This window comes from Poeciliopsis prolifica, unplaced genomic scaffold, assembly GCF_027474105.1.
Source record: "Poeciliopsis prolifica strain line A6 unplaced genomic scaffold, Auburn_PproV2 SCAFFOLD014, whole genome shotgun sequence".
In the NCBI taxonomy this organism is placed as follows: Eukaryota; Metazoa; Chordata; class Actinopteri; order Cyprinodontiformes; family Poeciliidae; genus Poeciliopsis; species Poeciliopsis prolifica.
This window is the reverse complement of record NW_026562389.1, coordinates 8,805,001-8,824,608: the sequence shown is the minus strand read 5'-3', so window position 1 is coordinate 8,824,608 and position 19,608 is coordinate 8,805,001. Positions and strand designations below refer to the sequence as shown.

General features: G+C 37.9%; 1 protein-coding gene across 1 annotated transcript in view; it reads right to left on the bottom strand.

Moving 5' to 3' along the window:
* The window catches only part of mmp11a (matrix metallopeptidase 11a), a 30,261-nt gene that overhangs the window by 3,603 nt on the left and 7,050 nt on the right, over positions 1–19,608 (bottom strand). The window contains exons 2-7 of the mRNA XM_055039442.1: positions 8,941–9,167; positions 5,412–5,555; positions 3,440–3,573; positions 2,511–2,749; positions 1,240–1,456; positions 234–494 (exon numbers count right to left, since the gene is read on the bottom strand). Of these exons, the coding sequence (XP_054895417.1) occupies positions 234–494; positions 1,240–1,456; positions 2,511–2,749; positions 3,440–3,573; positions 5,412–5,555; positions 8,941–9,167 (1,222 nt within the window). The remainder of the gene's footprint in view (positions 1–233; positions 495–1,239; positions 1,457–2,510; positions 2,750–3,439; positions 3,574–5,411; positions 5,556–8,940; positions 9,168–19,608) is intronic.

Sequence of the window (19,608 nt, the reverse complement as noted above, 5' to 3'; positions counted from 1 at the left end):
ACCAAAACTTTTTCACAAAACTTGTGATTTCTTTCGGTCTTGCAATGGGATATAAATCCAAAATATTTGCCCAAATCTGCACAGGAACAAAATGTCCAGCAGAGAAATGGAAACAAACTGAGGCAAGCTGCTGGTCAGAAAGTGAAGTTTAAAACTAGTCCTGAGAAATAAAGTTTGACTCCAGTGCCATCCACAGTTCAAGACAGAAATCAAAAGCATTTTTTCCTTCGTACCGTGGGTGTCCCTGAAGGCAGCGTCAACATCCTCGGGGATGCCGGTCCAGTACTGCATGCTGCGCGGTTGGGGCGACTCGACCCGGTTCTCACGGGGACTGAACCTCCAGTAGCTACCGGACTTGAAGAAGTAGATGTTGTAGTTGGGGTCGTGACCCCAGCGAAGGGCAGCCTGGATGCTGGATGTGGACAATCCTAAACTCCTGATGGACTCGGGGCCCCTGATGTGCATCTCAGCGTCAAACACCCAGTAGTTATCATCTGCAGAAATAAAAAGAAACCCACTGAAATCCAACTTTTATTCACTTTTTTCTTTTTACAACTGTTAGCATGCTAATGCTTGATTAACGGCACTAAAAATGAACTTTATATCCCTGAAGATTGCAATAACAGCAAAGAAAATTAGGCTAAATTTTGAGAGTTAAAACTCAGTCATGCTTCACAGTAAAAAAACATTCATATTATAAACAATAGACTAAATTGGAATTTTGAGACATTACAGTTTTTACACAATCAGAGCTTAAGTTTTATGACTTTTCCCTGAAAAACAATGTCAGTTTATCTGGATAGCACATAAAAACAACAGAGCTTGACTAAAGTGATGCACAATTCAATAAAGTCAAGCAAGATAACAATCAGAACAGAGAAATATATTGAAAAGTAATACGAATATACCCCATAACTGTCATAATAAAAGAAACTCAAACTGTTTGAATCAAATGCCAGAGAATAAAAGTCTCAACAGTCTCAGCGTTACGTACATGAAAAGATAAACCGTTCCAAATTTTAGTAGCACAAGTCGCAAAAGCCCAATCTCAGCTGAATAAAAAGTCAGAAACCTTTTAATAAGCACAACAATTTTACTTGTGTGTGCAAGTTATACGTCAGAATGTCTTTTAAATTTGGCTATTTTTAATCTGCACGGCGTCCAAACAACAATTTTGCGTTTGCCTGGTTGGCCGAAGAGGAAGAAGTGAGATTATTTTTGACTTTATTAAATACTCACCTTGAAAGAACCAAATGTTCCCTGACTTGTCCTCAAAGGCGGCGTCGATCTTCGTCGGGATCCCTTTCCAGTGTCGGGAGGCCAGCGCCGGATACCCGCTCTCCAGACGCGCCGATCCTCCAGGATCCCTGATCCTCCAAACGTAGCCTGACTTAAAGAAGAACAGCTCCCCTCGGATCATCGACACGGCGTCAAAGTCCGTCTGACAGGCGTCAGGCTGGAGGCAAAACAGAGGACGCTCTCAAAAACACCGCAAAACATTTTCACCACATTTAGTTGTGTCAGCTAGATACTCCTCCTTACGCCTTATAAGTCTTGCAAGTTTTAGATTTTCAACTCAAATATGTGAGTTTGGAAATGGAAACTTTAAGTTGTGTTAATTCTTTGTTAATTTTGTCACATTTCTGAGAAAACAAAGGATTTTAAATCCCTAAAAGAACTAAAAAGTACTTAATTGATCCCAAAGGAAAAATAAATGATGCTAATTGGCTCCTCCCAGTGGTAATCCACCCTGTTGCTGTGGTTATGCATCAAAGAGCAACGTGTGAAATGTGTTGGCAAAATTCATTGCAGCATCCAAAACAGGTAGGAATGGTTGCTGAAAAATTTCCCCAGAAAGACGCGAATGAAAGTAAAAAAAAATCTCAAAGTAAAAATAGACAGAAAAAAAGAAAAAGGAGTGGGAAATACTTTCCAGTGTACTCAAAGAGCTGGAACTATTGTATTGAACTGGTTGTTATGTGTAATTAAGGCCAACATTAATTTAGTGCAACTGTTAATTAGCAATGATTGAGCACAGTGTCCTCTCAGAGTGCTTATTCTGTTCAAAGTAAATGTTTTTGAGCAGAAATCGGTGTAATAAAACGTGTTTCATAAAATGCATAATTATTCACGTAAGTTCAAATTATTTTCACTTTTGAAATACGTAACTATTTTAACTTGATGATATGAGCGAAAATAATAAAACATTCTGGAGCTCAGCTTGGGCTTGACCGGGTTGCTAGTCAAGCCCGGTCCGTTACGTTCCAGAGATTTTTGAAACGGGTAATTCTCCACACACCAGAAAAAACATTAGCTCTGTTTGACAAGAATCGACTGGGTGTGTCTTTTAATTGCTTGGCCCGTTTTCAGTGGAAACCCAAATGAAAACACAAAAATATGGACTTCACATATGAGGTTCTGTTTAAAAACATAGCTATACAAGTGAATTTTAAATGAATCTGAGTCGCACATTAATACGGCTGGCTGTACGACTGAATTGGTTAACTCACATTAAGTTCGTTGGTCTCTGTTTTGGGGACCAGAGCCCTTGGAGCCGGGGTTGGCGGTGGGGGCAGGACCTGTGGTTTAGCTCCGTACAGGTACTGGATGCCCAGCTTGTCGTCTTCGCTCAGCCTCAGTGGGTAGGAGAAGGAGTAGTACGCGGACATGACGGTTTTGGGCTTACGCGAGTGCTGCAGGCCCAGGACGTGCCCGAACTCATGGGCGGCGACCTGCAGAAGGTCTGTACCTGCAAAGAGGAAGGGAGAGGTTCATACGAGGTTAGAAAATAAGTTTGTTTTGTTTGGTTTGAGCAGCAGAATGTGGGGACTTCAATATCTGAGCCAACTGGGTCAAACAAGAGGGAAAAAAGTCCCTTCAACTGCTGACTTACATCCTATGCTTGTGTTTAGACAGAGTCAAGTAGGTGATATATACTAAAAGAGCTGAGACAGATTAAAAGCTGCTTCTGCAGTAACATCATCCATCCTGAATGGCTCAGAGGAGTGATGGTGTACCTCAGGGTTGGTTGTTTGAGCCCCGTGTTGAGTTTGTTTATAACCGTTTATTTGCAGATGATTATCTGTACATATCTGTTATGTAGCCAGATACTATTGAATGGACTATAAACTCAGAGTACCAAAGTAATGTGGAGTCGAATGTGAACCAAATGCTAGAATAAAAGGGTTTTATTTGTTGAAGTTTTTTTTTTTAGGGAGCATCAACTCAACCAACAATATCAAACAGAATAAGGAATTTACAAGACATTCATTAAGTGACTTTTATAAATAGAAGCCCAGTTTGGACAATTATTAATAAATCAAGCTCAAATCTGAGAGTATTTTTGATGCATTTTGGATGCAAATTGTTAACGTTTAGTAAAGTTTTTCTCATGTTTGATCAGTTTATCGAAATAAACTAAAGTGATCCAGAAACTTACCCATGTAGTTCCCCAGAGTCCAGGACTCGTCGTAGTCGAAGTGAATGTCGCCCTGCCGATGCGTTTTCGGGAAGAAAGCGTGAGCTAGAATCCCGCCTGGGCCGTCAAACGGGAGGTTGTCTCCATGCCAGTAGCTGCAGGTGAATAAAACAAGCGTCCCCATCAGAAACAAAACCTCCCTTTTTTAAAACAACAAAACATCTAAACTCTCTCAAAAAGTGAAAAAAAGTAACATGAATGCTTTAAAATACACAACAAAGTTCAGTATACAGGGGATGATAAAGTTGTAAAAATAAATAAAATGAACTAAAGACAAAAATATTTCCGTATAAACAATACTGGGACGTTATGAGATGCTTTAACTAAATGATTCAGAGGGGAAACACAGAAACGATAAAAGAATGAAAAACCCAGAGTCAGCAGATACGGATCATCCATAAAGCAGGAGTATCAGCGCAGTGGAGCCTGCTTGTCGTCTCTTGCTCCGTTATCTCCGTGTTCATCTTCACAGCTCTGCAAATCGCTTTGTGCCAGAATCTGATCCTATCTGTCTAAATGTTCTGCTAGTTTTATTGAAACGATCCTGATTTTTATCCAGGACATCAATCAGGCTCATTCTTAATAGCTGAGACATTTTTTCAACAACATAGAAAATGTTATTGGTTGTCTCTCTTTCATTGTTGCATAATTTACTAAAGCAGATCAATTGGTCTCCTCGTCACACAGAGTTCAGAAGTGATTTTCTGAGGAAGCACCATAAAATCTCTGCAGCAAAGAAGTAATGAATGATGTAGTTTAACGAGACACCAGCAGGGGGAGCAGTTCTCTCCAGTTGAGAGGTCACAGGGGTTAAAAAGCAAATGAAAACTCTGAGCTCAGAGGATTCCCTGTGCATAAGCTCATCTGAACTGGATCAAAACTAAAAAAACAAAGCTTGGTCCGTCTCTGCTGAAGCCGTACGGAGATAAATTGGTGCCATAAAGTTTGTTCAAAAGAAAATAAAATTGTAACTTCACATAAGATATTTGAAACTGAAAATTAGATTTGGAACTGGAAAGAAAATTTAAACTAAAATGGATCTGAAGGTGAAATAAAATATGACACTAAAAAAAGTTAAAAATACATTTTAAATCTGTTTCTCAATTTCAAATTTCTCTTTCAGTTTCATTTTTTAAAAATCTTTTAGACAAACGTTTCGGCTCCAATTTAGCTCCATACACACGTCTCACGTCAATGATGTCAATGTCAGTTTTATTACATCATGACTGTTCAAACTGCAGGTATTGTGAAAAAATATGTGATACGTATCTCATTTGGTTCCACATATGTGGCTCAAATAATAATTATGAGAATAAACTCGAATGAGAATAAAATAATATGAGAATAAAGTTGTTTTATTATGAAGATAGAGTCATATTGCCATGTAAATGATTTCACTTTCAAAATAATATGTTATTCTTGTATTACTTTAACGTTAATCTCATGATAATCAGTTTTTCTCTGAAGTTTGACTTTAGTCTCAGAATTGTTTTGTTTAGAATTTAGACGGTTTCTCTAAGAATTCTATTTTTTTATCAGAATTCTAAATTTTCTCAGAATTCTCATTATTTCCGAAAATTCTATTATCTCTCAGAATTTCGACTGCTTTTCTTGAAATTTTGACTTTAATCTCAGAATTCTCATTTTTTCATCACAATTCAGATTGTTTTTCAGAATTTAAAAAGTTTTTTTAAATTTCATTTGGTTTTTAATCTCAAAATGAAATTCCACCCGCCTGCCCCCTCCCGCACAAATCTGACTTTTTTGAACAATTCTGACTTTTAAGAAAAAATTAATTAAGAACTATTTTTATTTTGGTGGCTCTTTTCCCCCCAAAAAAGAAACCTCTAAGAAAATCCCTTCAAATTACACTTCAGATGAACCGAAACATGATTTAAATTGTTTACAAACCGCTTCTTATTTGGGTTTTCACCTGGAAAAGTCGATCCGGATGTCGGCAATCCCTCTGCGGACCTCGGTGAAAGTGAGCGGTGTGACGTCGCTCCAGATCTTCACCGCCTCCCGGATCACACGCCGCACCCTCTCCTCGTCCATCTGCCAGGGGAAGCGTTCGATCCTGCAGGAAAGCAGCGCAGGAGTCAACATACAAACACAGGAAGTGAGGCGGCGGCGATGAGGGACCGCCAGCCTCCATATCTCGAGATGGCGTTGGGCTCTTACTGCTAAAAACCACACAGAGAGATTTGCCAATTAGTGTGTATAAAACAACTTCACTGACAGTGGGATAAAACATCTTTTTATTAAGTTTCAATTGTAAATAGTCTTTTAATCAAATATTAATCAAACATTCTGTTACACTTTGTTACAAAACTGTTTAAATATTAAGCACTTTCAAGGTTTTTTGTACAGAAATCAAGCACTTTCCAAACCTTGAAGACATTGAACAGAAATTTCAGGATTTCAAGCATCGATAGAAACCCTGCAAATAATACAGGTGGCTGAAAACTGTAAATTTTATGTTTTTTATATAAATCAAAGTAATAAAACCTGAAAACTATTCATTTTACTTACTGAGAAGAGTTTAAATTAGTTTTTGTTTTTAAACCTGTGAGCTGCAGAGCAGGAAATTAAAGGAACATTTTGCCCTTTCTGAGGCTCCTGCATTAATGTTGGAGAAGTTTGAACTTGTTCTGCTCGCATTAATTGCAGCTTTTCTGCAGCAGTGAAATAAAAGCTGGCACAATTGACCGATTGCACGAAGTGGTTCCAGCATGTAATTTTGCTCCAGGACATCAATCTGTAATTTTTCTGTTGCGTGGAAACAAAAGAATGTAAACAAACAAGACAAACTTTGTTGTTTTGTAATACTTAGAGGTGAATTGTTTCGTTTCTCCTTCCAGCTCGATGTGGGAGACAGAGAAATAATGCATAAATTAACTAGTTTTGATATGATGTCTCAACAGGTTTTTACATAATTTATTCATATTTCTGTTGAGAAATAAATTTAGGCTTGACAAGAAGTTGAAGAAGATAAGCTAAAAATGATTCAGACCCTTTCAGATCCAGATTTAAATGATTTTTGAAGTTTAATTCATACAGGAAATGAAACCAAAACACAATAAAACCAGATGAAAATTGAGTCAGGTTTGAAAAAACAATTATTTATAGCTTTTTATTTCTATTTCTATCAAAAACAAATTTAAACTCTTCTCAGTGATGAGTGGAAAAACACTATAAAACCATATTTCTGTTTTTAAAAATATTTTTTTATGAGTCTGATGTTGTATTTTAATTTTAAACATTGTATTTTAGCGATTGAGTATTAAGGTCATACTAAGAAAAATAAAATAACGAGAATAAATTCAAAATAATGCAAAAATGGTCCTAGTAATTTCATAATAAAGTGAAAATATTTCAAGAATCAAATCTTAATATGCCAACTACTGCAACATTTCATTCTCGTATTCTATTTCAACTTTATTCTCAAAGAAATTGTGATTTTATTTTTACATTATTATGACTTTATTGATCTCATTTTATAAGTTGCATTTTATTAGTGTAGCCTTAAGACTTTGATACTAAAATAAATGGGGTTCTCAATAATTTTCTAATTTATATATTGAATGTTTTCTTTTTTGCAGCTTGTTTTCTTCCTCTTGCAGATTTCTCTTTTCAATCTTCTCACTATTTCTGGTAAAAATGCGACTTGAAAGACGATTTTAGGCTGAAACTGAGTTTGGATTCAAAGAGAAGAGAAAAAAGGAGACAAAAATAAAAAATTTAGCTTTTCAGTTGAGAAGAGTTAAATTTATTGGTGTGACTAAAACCTTCAGAATAAAAGCAAAACATAAACAAGGAACATCGGTTCTCACATTTATTTGGACTTTTTATTGTTTTTTAGATGATATAAATGTCAGATTTTCTTCTGTTAAAAAGTGGCAGTCATTGTGTTGTTTTCTGTGTCGTGACTTTTTTATGCAGCTGGGCCTTAATTTTGAGTTGACGTTGTGTTTCGGGATCTAACTCCCTCTCCTTAAAGCTCCATACTTTGAGCAGCTTGTGATCTCGTCCGAGTCCAGAGGAGGAGATCACACTGTGATCCTTCACTGCTTGTTTTAAAGCAGCAAAAACAAAAACATCCATCCTCCACTTCATGCTTTACGCAGGAACTTCTTCCAAAAGCTCAAATTAGTGGCCGATTTGAAATAAAACTAAACACGGGAGGTAAAAAGCACGGCTTTTGGCGTGAGACGCCTGCAGTAGGTGGGGTGCAGTTTGACCTGGTGGGTCGCTGCCATGCCTACAGTTAACCACATCACTCAGGTGTCGCTTATATCGACCCAATCCAGGGGAATCTAATTAGTCTGCGGCCGGTTCTGCCTCCCCCGTGCTGCTTTCTTTCGACGTGCCTTAATATGCTGTTATGCTAAAGAACGAGTACAATGAAAGGGACCCCGGGAGACGCAGACAGAGAGGCAGCAGCCGGCAGACGCCGACCAGCTCTCGATGGAGCCACGGCCCCAGATGAAAGAAAAGCAGCACCTCTTTGTGGAAATCATAAGTCCATGACTTCATTTTCAGATTGCTCTATCTGCTTTCTCATCTTTCATGGCGTTCCTGGAGTCGCTCGCGCTGCGTTTTTGATCCGCAGCGGCTCCTGTTTGGCTCCGTCTATCTGCTGTTTGGCCCTCAGAGAACGATCCAAATTAGGATTTTTTTTCTTCGTCGCGGAAACATCTGCTGACTGCAGCTGGAAACATGCAGACATCAGAGCTGCTGCACGTTCTGCAGGCTGCAGGTTTTACTCAGATTCCACAGGTTAGAGCAAAACTGCACATGTTCACTGCAACGCAAGGAAAAATAGCTGCTTATCCTTTGCTGCAGGGAAACCATCTAGGGCTGAAGCGATTAATCAGATCAATCATCATTAACTGATTACTGAAACAATCATCAACTATTTCAGCAATCAATTAATTGTTAACAGGAGTATATAGAAAAGCATTAGAGGAGCCTCCTGCCCAATCGACAAGAATGCAGCAAATGGTTTCTGAATGATTTGTCAACAACAAAGCACTTTTGTCGTTTCCAGCAGCCATTGTACAGCGCATGCAGCATTAAAACCAGCTAACTTAATGTGCTGCAACTCAGATTGGGTTGCTGGGTAATGAGCCGGGCTTCACTGGGGTTGCCAGCTAACAGATAGAATCACAGATTTGTGACGTTACATTCAGAAGGTTTTTGAAATGGCTCGTTTTCAGCTTTTTTTAAGCACTTCGATTGTTTTTAGAAACAGTAGAAAACAAAAAATGTGAATTTTGCCTGATAGGTCCCCTTTAAGAGATCTGAGCAGAAGCACAATAATGTCAGACGGATAAAGTCTGACAGAAAATAGCAGCTAAGAGCTGCTCCTGCTAGAGGTGGTTCATATTTGATCCCAACTGTGTGTGGATTTGTTAAAAGAACGACCGTTTAATCATCATAAAACAATCTTATTTCCATACTTGTAGGTGAGATCCTTCTTGTCAAAACGTCCTCCATGCAGAACGAAGCGTCTCTGGCGGTGTCGACCTCGGTACTGCAGCTCCTTCTGGTTGGGGAAGTCCGGTACGCCACAGCGTGGCCGGTTCCATGTGCTGGAAGTGTTGGTGGACGGACTCGCCTCCTTCACCGAACCCTGAGGGTGAGGAGCCTTCCCCCTCTTCTTCAGGTCCGGGGACTTCTCAGAGGCCTGGAACGACCAAGAGGTTCGGTCCGGTTAGTTCATGGCTACATGTGTCACTCAAGTAAGAATAGCTCTACTTTAACGCTTTATCACTGAAGTAAAACTAAAAAGTATCGGTCCAAAACAAAACAAAAAAACAACAAAATCTGGCAAATATAAAATTTTTCTTTCAATAATAAATCTAAAACTGCAGTTTTTTGTCTGAGTCTGGTGAATTTCTGGACCAAGCATGTTTGTTCTTCATTCAGCAGGTAGAAACTAAGAGTAGAAATACTTCACAATAAAATCACTCAAGTGAAAAGTACAGCGTAGTAAAAATATTCCTAAATGTATAGTTTTTTTCAAAAGGTAAATGTAATTGAGTTAATATAACTACAGTAGTTACTACCCAACTCTGTCGAACACTCAGTAAAAGTGCAGCTAAACAAACATAAAAAATACCTCAAATTCTCTGACAGAGAATTTACTTATTGAATTTATTCCTGTCATTTAAAGCATCGGCTGCATCTATATTTTCTTTAATTCATCGCGCCGCGAGTTCACAGAGTTCATCTCTTACAGAAAAAAAAGCAGAAAATGTCAGAAGGAGATGAGAACGAGCGAAGTGATTACAGCTCATCCACGTCTGACCTACATTGAGCCTAATGGCAGCCTGACCTCACGGCCGGGTCACCGAGCCACGTAGCTGGGCCCCAATGAAGGTCCCTGAGTGACCCATTACCCCTCGTCCTGATTCAGAGGAAATGACTCCGCTCATTTCCACATGAATTAATTACAGATCAGACCCATCCCATCCCATCGAAGTGATTACAGCTCCACAACCTCTGAAGGAAAAAAACATGATGTGCAGAAAACTGCAGGGAGTTCTTGTCCTATCGCAAAATTACGTGCATTTCCCTTTCCGCTGCCGCTCCGAACTACCTGTGGGAAAAGATGCTATCGTTTTATTGTGCTGAGATGAAACTAATTACCTCCGTCAGTGGATCCTCTCAGTCTCTCTTACATAAGCTCCCGTTCAAACAACGATCTGACTCCAGCTTTTGTTCTCATCATGATTTTTCTACAGATTGACAAATTTCTGACATGCTGCAACATGCATGACTTCAGCTACAAGAAAAATACATGTTTTAACCAAAAACTCACCAGACACAGTTTTGTTAAAGTTTTATAAGGTTTTCATTGAAAGAAATTGATTTGGAAAAAAAATATTTTGCCTAATTTTGTTATTTTTTCTTACTTATATGAATTATCATCATTTTGGTCCTTAAAATACCAAAAATGTATTCTTCATATTGTTGTCTGTCTGATAAAGTACCATTTAAATATTAAATGACATTTTTACTCTTCCCTGAGTAACTTTTTGGGCGGCTAATTTTTACTTTTGCTTGAGTAAAAATAAGTGTCAGTAGCGCTACTCTTACTTCAGTACATTCCTCTCCAGGCTGCAGGATTTCACCTTTTATCAATAAATGATGGATAAAACATCTTGAGATTTAGTATTTCAGGGTTTTGTTGCAGACTTTGAGGCCTCTCATCTAAATGTGCGCGACAGTATCCATTCAGTATTTGCTTTCTGCCTGTGTGATATGATGTGACGGGGGTAACAGGTTCAGGAAGGAAACCCAGGCTCCCTCTCTACCTCAGCAGCAGTTTCCCAGGACAGGAATTGTCTCCTCCCACTGTGACATCTTTGGAAATCCATCAAAAAAGAAACCCAGAAGACTGGACTCGTCTTATCTGACTTGTTTTGATTCTACGTGAATTACCTGGTGTCTGCACACCAGCAGACTCAGTTTGACTGGAAACCAGAATTACAACGTTTGTTACATTTTTAGCAGCTGCAGTTCGATTTCACACTGTACTGCCAATAATCAATAAGAAATTATTAAATTTCCTATTTAAGAAATTTTTAAACAAGCTCCCATATCTCACTGAAAAGTTAGCTCTGTCTAATTTCAAGTGTACAATTGCATTTGCAGTAGAAACTGGACCAAAAATCCTTGGTAAGATTTTGTGTTTCTGCACTGCAGGCAGAATAAAAACAACACGAGGCTCGATCAGCAAACAGAGACCAGGTGAGCCTAATAAGAGAGACCATAACAAGGAGGCTAAATAAAAGCAGAACATGTGGAACAAGCGAAACTTTGCTCAAACACGGTGCAGCGGAGACACACATGTTTGAGATTACCTGAGACAAAATGAAAACCTCTAGCAGGAATCCACAGAGTATGACAGCTTCGCTCTGTAAGATGAGATGTTATTTAGAAAAGATGTTTCACTCTGCTGACCTTTGATCTCTGTTAGACAGTCTGAGGAAGAAATGTAAATATCTGCATTATTCCACCTACATACAGGCTAAATCCATACAGTATGTGTAGGAACCCTCAAATACTGCAAAAATACAAAATTTACCAATTATTTGTTGTCCAATTTCCAGAGCAAATATCTTAGTACATTTAAATAAGACAGAACTAAAGTACAAGTAAACTCTCAGCAAGATACAGGAGCTTGTTTTAAATGTTTAATTCAGAATGAACTATTTTATTTAAATCCAAATCAGCTGCTTATGGCCACGCCCCTCAACTCAACATTTGCATACCACATTAAAAATACCTGCAAACAGATGCGCAATTATACAGTCGCACATCTTTGAAAAGCAGAAGTGGAGCCTCCTGCACAACCAACAAAGAATGCAGCAAATGGTTTCTGGATGCTAAGTCAACAACAAAACAGGTGCATTTTCCAGAAGCCATTGTACAGCAGTAAAACCAGCTGATCAAACATGCTGGAGCTCAGTTTGGGTTGCTGCATTGTGGGAGGTTTTTGAAACGGCTCATTTTCTATCCATCAAAAAACATCAGCTGCCAACTTAACTCAACTTAATCCCAAAAACTGGCAGTAACTTAAAAAATATAGGTACAAAACCATTTAAAATTTTTATTTTTCATAATAAATCCCATTTAAGTAAATAATTCCTTCCTGGTTTCACTGGCAGATTCTTAAATTTCTAACAGGACATTTTTCCAATAAGTGAAATAATTTGCAAATGGAATCAGTTCTTATTCATCAGGACTAATGAATTATTAATTTAAAACAAGCTCTGGTTTCTTGCCGAAAAGTTACCTGTAAGTCAGTTTGGTCTTTTTTCAGGTGCGCTGAGGTATTTGCATCAGGAACTGGACCAAAAATACCTATTAAAATCTTGTGTTTTGCAGTTTAGATGAGCTGCTCCACAGTGCAGGAATTCAGTCCACCATGTCGCTGATGGTTATGGGGAACAAAACTCAGCGGGATTCGTGGAATGTGCTCCAGATTGCAGAAACAGAGTGTCTGATGGCTCTAAATCCCAGAAAAAACAACAACACACACCTCAACCAACCCCCCACCTTTCTCCAACTTCTTTGTTTCACTCTGCTAAAAGCAGATTTCAGCTGCTTATTCCACTGCACAAAGCACTTATTCATGTCGGAGGGGATGTTTATGTTCCCGTCTGTGCGGCACGCTCTAAAAGGCTCGTTGGGAGTTGCTATGAGCAAAACAAAATGAGTTGCAGCTTCTAAACAGAAAAGGTTTCTATGCACCCCCCTGAAAAGCTACTTCTGGTTTGTTTTTGAGCTGGAAGAAATGTGAAAGACCAGTGTGATATGAAGTGCTATCTGGCTTCCCGGAACAGATTCTGATAACATGCATGCAGAAGAACAACAGAAAGCCTTATCATGGTGTGAAGCAGCTCTGAAAGCCTTCAATCTAAAGGCCTGCAGGATGAAAAGCAGCGTGGAGTTTGGTTAGAAGATGTTGATTCAGCTTCACTAGGAGGGTACACATAATCCAGCAGCTTCAACTTTATCTAAAGTGAGTCAACATAGTGCTGAAATGTGCTGGAAAAGCTGAAACATCATCATTTGTTCTGTGTTTTATTTATTTTAATATGAAATACTCCCAAGATTTAACAAGTGCATAAAAATTAGACACAATTACCCAAGAAAAACAGAATTTAGGAAATTCAACATTTGCTTTATGATGCATTTCCACGTATTCATCCATTACCAAATTGAATGGTCCCAGTTAAAGTCTCAGGAGAGTTAAGGAAATGCCACATGGTATGTTTGTGATGATATGACAGTAAATCATTATTTTGCTTTCTTTGTTGAAAAGTCAAAAATTTGTACGAATTTATTTATTTTGATTAATCTCAAATTTTCTAGAATTAAATCATGGACATTTCTGAAAAAGTAGAAAGTGACTGCTAAAATTTTTTTTTAAATGTTGAGATTGATCTCAGAAAAAAATACACAACAAAAAACAAAAAAAGAAGCAACAACAACAACAACAACAAAAAAAGACACGGAAAGTTTGAAAAGTTGAAAATATCCTGAAAAATCTCTGAAAATTCGAGATCAATCTCTGTAATTTCCTAAAAAGAAAGCCTGGAAATGTCTGAGTTTGAGAACTAAAAGGTGTCTAGTCTGAGTTTAATTTGAGATTAAACTCAGAAATTTTGAAATTTTGAAAATATATGCCAAAAACACTTGAACATAAATTTTAAAAACTCAAAATTTTCAAGCTTTGAAAAGTCAAATATCTACGTTAAAAAAATCTGAAATTTTGCGATTAATCTGAGAAATTTTCTAGAAAGAAAAGTGAAAATTTCCGAGTTTGAAAAGTAGAAAATATTTGGCTGACTGTTTTTTGGCAGAGCTTAATCAATAAATGTATTGATTATATTTTTATAGCACATTTCACATAAAAAAGCCCAAAACACATCATGCAGTCAATATTAAAAACAAATCAACATGTTAGTTTCGTTCCAATGTTTCAAGCGGTACTAAAAGTTTTTTCCTGAAAAGTTTCGGACGTCTCTGTCAAGGAGGTTTGAACTTTGAGTCACCGGGTCGCGGGGTGACCTCCATCCCGAAGGCCCGTGTTGCTGCCTGACATCGCCTGATCCCAATCAGAGCGCCGGGGTGGCTGCGTGTCGGCTTTCACGCTCGTAAACCTCTGGCTAATTCTAACGGTTGGGCGCGCCGTGGGGGAGGCGGCGCCGTTTCAAAGAGAGGGATGGAAAAAACGTGGCTAACGAGCTGAACCTCCCTGACTGGGTGTCAAATGGATCGGTTGACCTGTCTGACCTCCAGAAAACCAGAGAAATAAACGACACTCAATCCCGACAGGTCTAGCATCAAAGTTCAAGGTTAAAGCCCAAAACAAGAGGATTATCCGGATCCAAATGTTCTCCATGTGCTCGACTTTTATGGACTTGAACTTTTGGTATTTTTAGGAAATAAAGCAACTTGAAAAGGTTTCACTGTCCTTAAAGATTAAGTTTTTTCTCACTTACATGTTTCTGGACATCAAATGAACATAACTGAACTGCAAAAACACAAAATCTTGCCAGGTATATTTGGTCTAGTTGACAGTGAAAATGTCTTAGTACATTTGAAATAAGACAAAACAAACTTACAAGAAACTTTTCGGAAAGTTTTAAGTCAATAATTCCTTAATATTGATGAAAAAGTTGTAGTTTTACTTGAGGAATTTTCATTGATAACATGGAAAAATTACTTTGTTCTGAGTTAAATAATCTGTTAGTGGAATGAAAGACAAAAGAGAAATCCTTCAAACTCTAAACTCTGACGCTGCTCCAGTTTTGAATCTTTGAGTTGCTTTTTCTGCATTAAATATTCCACAGATTTCTTCTTCTTCTTCCCAGTCAGCCGTATTTGTTTACTGTGCACTGATGTTTGGTTTTTACAGGTTTTGTGAGATTTCCTGCCTGACGTCTGAATGTTGGTGAATAAACTCTGTCTCAACACAATAAACTGCACAACCAAACTTTCAGACTGCTTTTTTCATGTGTTTGATCTCAGGTTTTGAAAATTAATGGATTTTTCTGCAGTCCTTAAAGATGACTTTTTGTTCGATAAGTAAAATTTAAATAAATTGACAGATACCAAACTGTGTGCACGCCACTCGCCAGTGGGTTTTTAGTTGTGTTTCCATTGCAAATGTGTGCAAAACTTTGTTGATATTCTGCTAATGTTGGAAATACATAATTTTGCAAAATAAAATAAGTTTGTTTGCATGATATATTCTTCAGAAACATACTTCTTGTCGTGTTCTTTGTCGTTTCTGGCAGTAGTAACATCCGATTGGTGATTACGTGACTTGAGTGATACAGAAAAAATACACAGTTTTATGAAATACACAGATTTTGATACAGCCCAAAAGTACGACGGCTTATTACTGCCAAGAGAAAATATCTCCCAAAACACTGAAAACTTTTGTTATTAATCTCAGATTTTTTTCTAAAAATAAGGCCATTTCTGAATTTGAAAAGTCAAAACTTTGCTAGAAAACACTGCTTTTAATTATCCAGTGTTTGACAGATTTATGCACAAAGCTGAGATGAAAAAGAAACCACATTGACGACTCAGCAAATGACACAAGTTTTTACAACCTTCCTGTCACAGATAACAACTCTCCTGTGAAGAGATTATTAAAAACACACACTCTTCACACAGTTACTCATCACTTTCTGCTGAGAGGGCAAATCGTCAGACACAAAACATCGATTCAACGAGAAGGTCCCGACTTGCGCGATGGTTGTAGTGGTGCTTACAGAAACGGGCGGGGGAGGGGCGAGATTACAAGTATGAACACGTCGAGTTTCTGGTTACAGTGATGACAGGATCTGCTGAGTGCTTTAGAGGATCTGACAGCGGTATTCAGACTGCACACAGAAACATGTTGGTGCATGGTGGGCGCATCGGCAGAGCGTCTCCAGTCAATCACCCCCCGCCGCCACTCCACAGGGGGGTAAACCAACACCGCCCCACTTTTAACCAGAATCACTCCGCTGCAAAATGTTAACACACATTCCCTCTCAAGCAGTAGACATCAGTAACCAGCTGTATTTGAAGCAACTCAAAATGCAGCTGGACAAATTATTCTCAAGTTACAGAATATATATTTTCAGCAGAGGTTGGCAGAGAACTCAAACGTTATACTCGTGCAAGAGTCGCACTACTTCAACATATTTTTACTCAAGTAAGAGTAAAAAGTAGCGGTCCAAGAAATTAAAAAGTATTTGGTAAGAAGTTTAAGATTGTAACTGATTGAATTATCAATCATTTAGTATTTAAAAAATTGCATCATCAGATGGACCAGAATATAAAGTTAAATGGAAGTTTTGGTATTTTAAGGAACAAAAAGTTCACTGATCAAATACGAAAGACAATTAGGGACAAAACAAACAAATAAAAAAGTATATTCTGACTAATCGTGAGATTTAAATAAGAGTCCAGAGAAATTCTCAGAATAAAAAATTAAAATCTGCAAGATAAGTGTTTTTGCACAGGTCAGGAACTTTTAGTTTTTACATACTTTTTGTCACATTTGTTACTTTTTAAAGTCTAATTGCTGTCGGTTGAAGGATAAGCAAAACAAAAGCGTAAATATTTCAATTTACGTCAAGGTCAAACTCCAGAGTGTGTTCTCCAGAATTCGTTACAAGCCCTGGCACTTGAAAGCAACACATTGGCTCGACATGTGTTTTGGATAACTTCAGTAGGAAATCTGTGAGTGCAGCAGATGTAGAGAGGAAAAGGTTGAAGGAAATTAGAAGCGACACAAAGGATATTAAAGAAAAGGCAAAAATAATTCACACAGCGATGAGATTGCTGCCATAACCTGAGGCCGTGTTCGTTCTTATATCTGTTTGTTGCAGGAAAACAAAAGGAGCCGGGAGTTCTGTCTTTTCATTAACATTTAAACACCTCGACCCGACACCAGCAGATCCAAACGATAGGAAGCGACTCAGTGAGTGTTTACATCTGCAGACAGATGAGGTTTCATTTCTTTAGGCTGTGCTCTATTTTAAAGACAAGAGACAAAAGAATCTGCTTACTGTACAAGGGGATTTAGATATGATAGAGTGCTGCAAGAGTTTCTAATCAACAAATACCTCGTTATCTTTAGACGTATTATGAAAATCAGAAACATCTGTTCTTATCTTTCCTGGAAAGCCTCTGAAATCTGCTCTTTGTCTCCCTGCAGGACGACTTTGTGATGATTTCACTCATTAATGTGAACGAAGCCTCAGGGAAGTGCGGGTTACCCTTAAAATCACACAGCCTGGCTTTTAATCACACCTTTTTGTTATTGGGCTGCTATTTAAGCTTGGCAGCAGAACAAATGAAAGTGGAAAACATGAAACAAAAGGTCAAAGTTCAGGTGAGGATGCCAGTTATTTTTATAGGGGGATAAAACTCAGGTGCAATGCCAGATATAAACAGGAACCTGCGGGTTTGCAGCACCTGCGGCTTTTAAATGCGAGAACATTTAGCAAGAGCTCAGTTCTTGAAAAACAAAAAATCTAAAAATGAAACTTCAAGTACCACAACTTTTGCATCTTTAATGGCTCTTATTGTGATTTCTGGGAAAATTGATGACTGGTTTTACAATTTCCAAATAAAATCTGAAAATTGGGGCAAATCCATAACAGTATATTACCAGCGAGTTTGAAAAAAAAAAAAGGATTCATTTAAAGAGATAGTTATGTTTCTGTTAATGGAACAAATCTGACTAAAATTGCAAAGAAAAGATCTATTATAAAATATTATTTTCTCTCAAGGTATAATGAACTATATTAATTCAGTAGTGTTGTATCATTGCAAAAATAAGTTACTTTTGTTATTATTTTCAAAACTTTTATGCTCATTTTAAACTGTAAATGGATGAAATAAACAAATAAAGATTCAGCTGTCTTTACTCTTTTACTCCTTCAGTAAATCCGTTGCCACAAACCTCCTTCAGAAGTGGCAGAAACCTAATAAAACACGTCACCCTGAACGCACCATAAACATCATAAAACACATCGCCTGGCCTGAAATCTGGGAGTAGTGATCAACTCAGACCTGAACGTTCAGAGTCACATAAAGACAGTTACAAAGTCAGTCTTCTGTCACCTGAATAACATTAATTAAAGAACTAATGACCCAGTAAGATCTAGAGAAACCCATTCCTGTATTTATTTTTAGTTGCATTGTTTACTGCAACAGTGTCTTTATGATTTTACCTGATAAATTCAGACAGCTGAGGTTCTTTAAATACTCCCATTAATAATTGATCAACTTTTTGATGAGGATTTGTTTGATGATTTTGACGTGACAAAATGTGATGTCTATTCAAAATTGGTAAGTGCACGATGTTTTTATGATGTGAAGCACTTTGAACTAACTGCATTGTTGCTGAAATGTACCAAACAAATGAGTTTGACTTGATCATAGTGTGATTAGAATGGCCTAGTCAAAGTACAGACTCCTTCCAATCAATCTGGGTCAAAGAAAAGTGGGTAAAAAAAAAAAGCTTAACGATGTAAAGCACAGCTGGTAGAAATATACAATGGGCTACTATGGGGGGAAATGCATGCCACACTTTTTCAGATTTTTACCTGAAATAACTTTAAATCATCACTTTCCTTCCAAATTACAATCAATTCCCAAATCATGCTGGTCTCTCACATTTTAAAATATTTTAAAATGTGTGTTTGTCATGTGACAAACTGTGGAATAGTTTCAAAAGATGCGACACTGACATACGCAGGCGCTGCTGTGCATGTCAGTGAGCGAGAGCAAATTTTCCTGCTGAGGAAAACGACCGATATCAATCGTCACAGCCGATATCAATCGTCACAGCCGATATCAATTGAAGGAGGAAATCGAATCAAAGTGCATGAAGTAACAGAGTTCAGTGCTACGAGCCTGAGAAGCATCAAAAGAACCAGATGCACTGAACTGTCGGCACAGAGCCAGAAATGCACACAAGGATTGTGTCCTCCAGCTTTATAAGCCATGTGTACACGAAAATGTCGGCTGTAAATCTCCTCCATGCACAAACCAAACCTCCAGCCCACAACTGAGAATTACTTCTTTGTACTGTTTGAATCAGTTGGTTAGATTTGATGGGTGTTTTTTGTTGACTTCAGTTTGAGTTGAGTAAAAAGTAAGAGCATTAAATTCTCACTCTTTATTTCTGACATGTAAATATAGCTATTTACTTGTCTTAACCTCTCAACAAAGCCTCATTTTGAAATAAATGGACTGTCCCTTTAGTAAACTAAAAACATTCCTCAGAAAACGATCCTGTGTTTGACTGAAACTGAGGGGAAAAGAAGCCAAAGAGTGAAGAAAATCTTTCAGAAGGGGACCAAAACTTCACATTTTGTGCATTTTTGTGCTTCCATTTGGGTCTCAACTGCTTCTAAAAACAGACTTTTGCTTAAAAAAAACACCCAGCCGTGATCTGACAATCAGTTAATGATTTATGGCGTCTGAAAAACAAAGCATGTCAAAATCCCCTGGATGTTTGGTCACAATCAGCTGGGTAGCACTGCACCGTTACCTAGCAACCCAAGCTGAGCTCCAGCACATTTGGTCAGTTGGTTTAA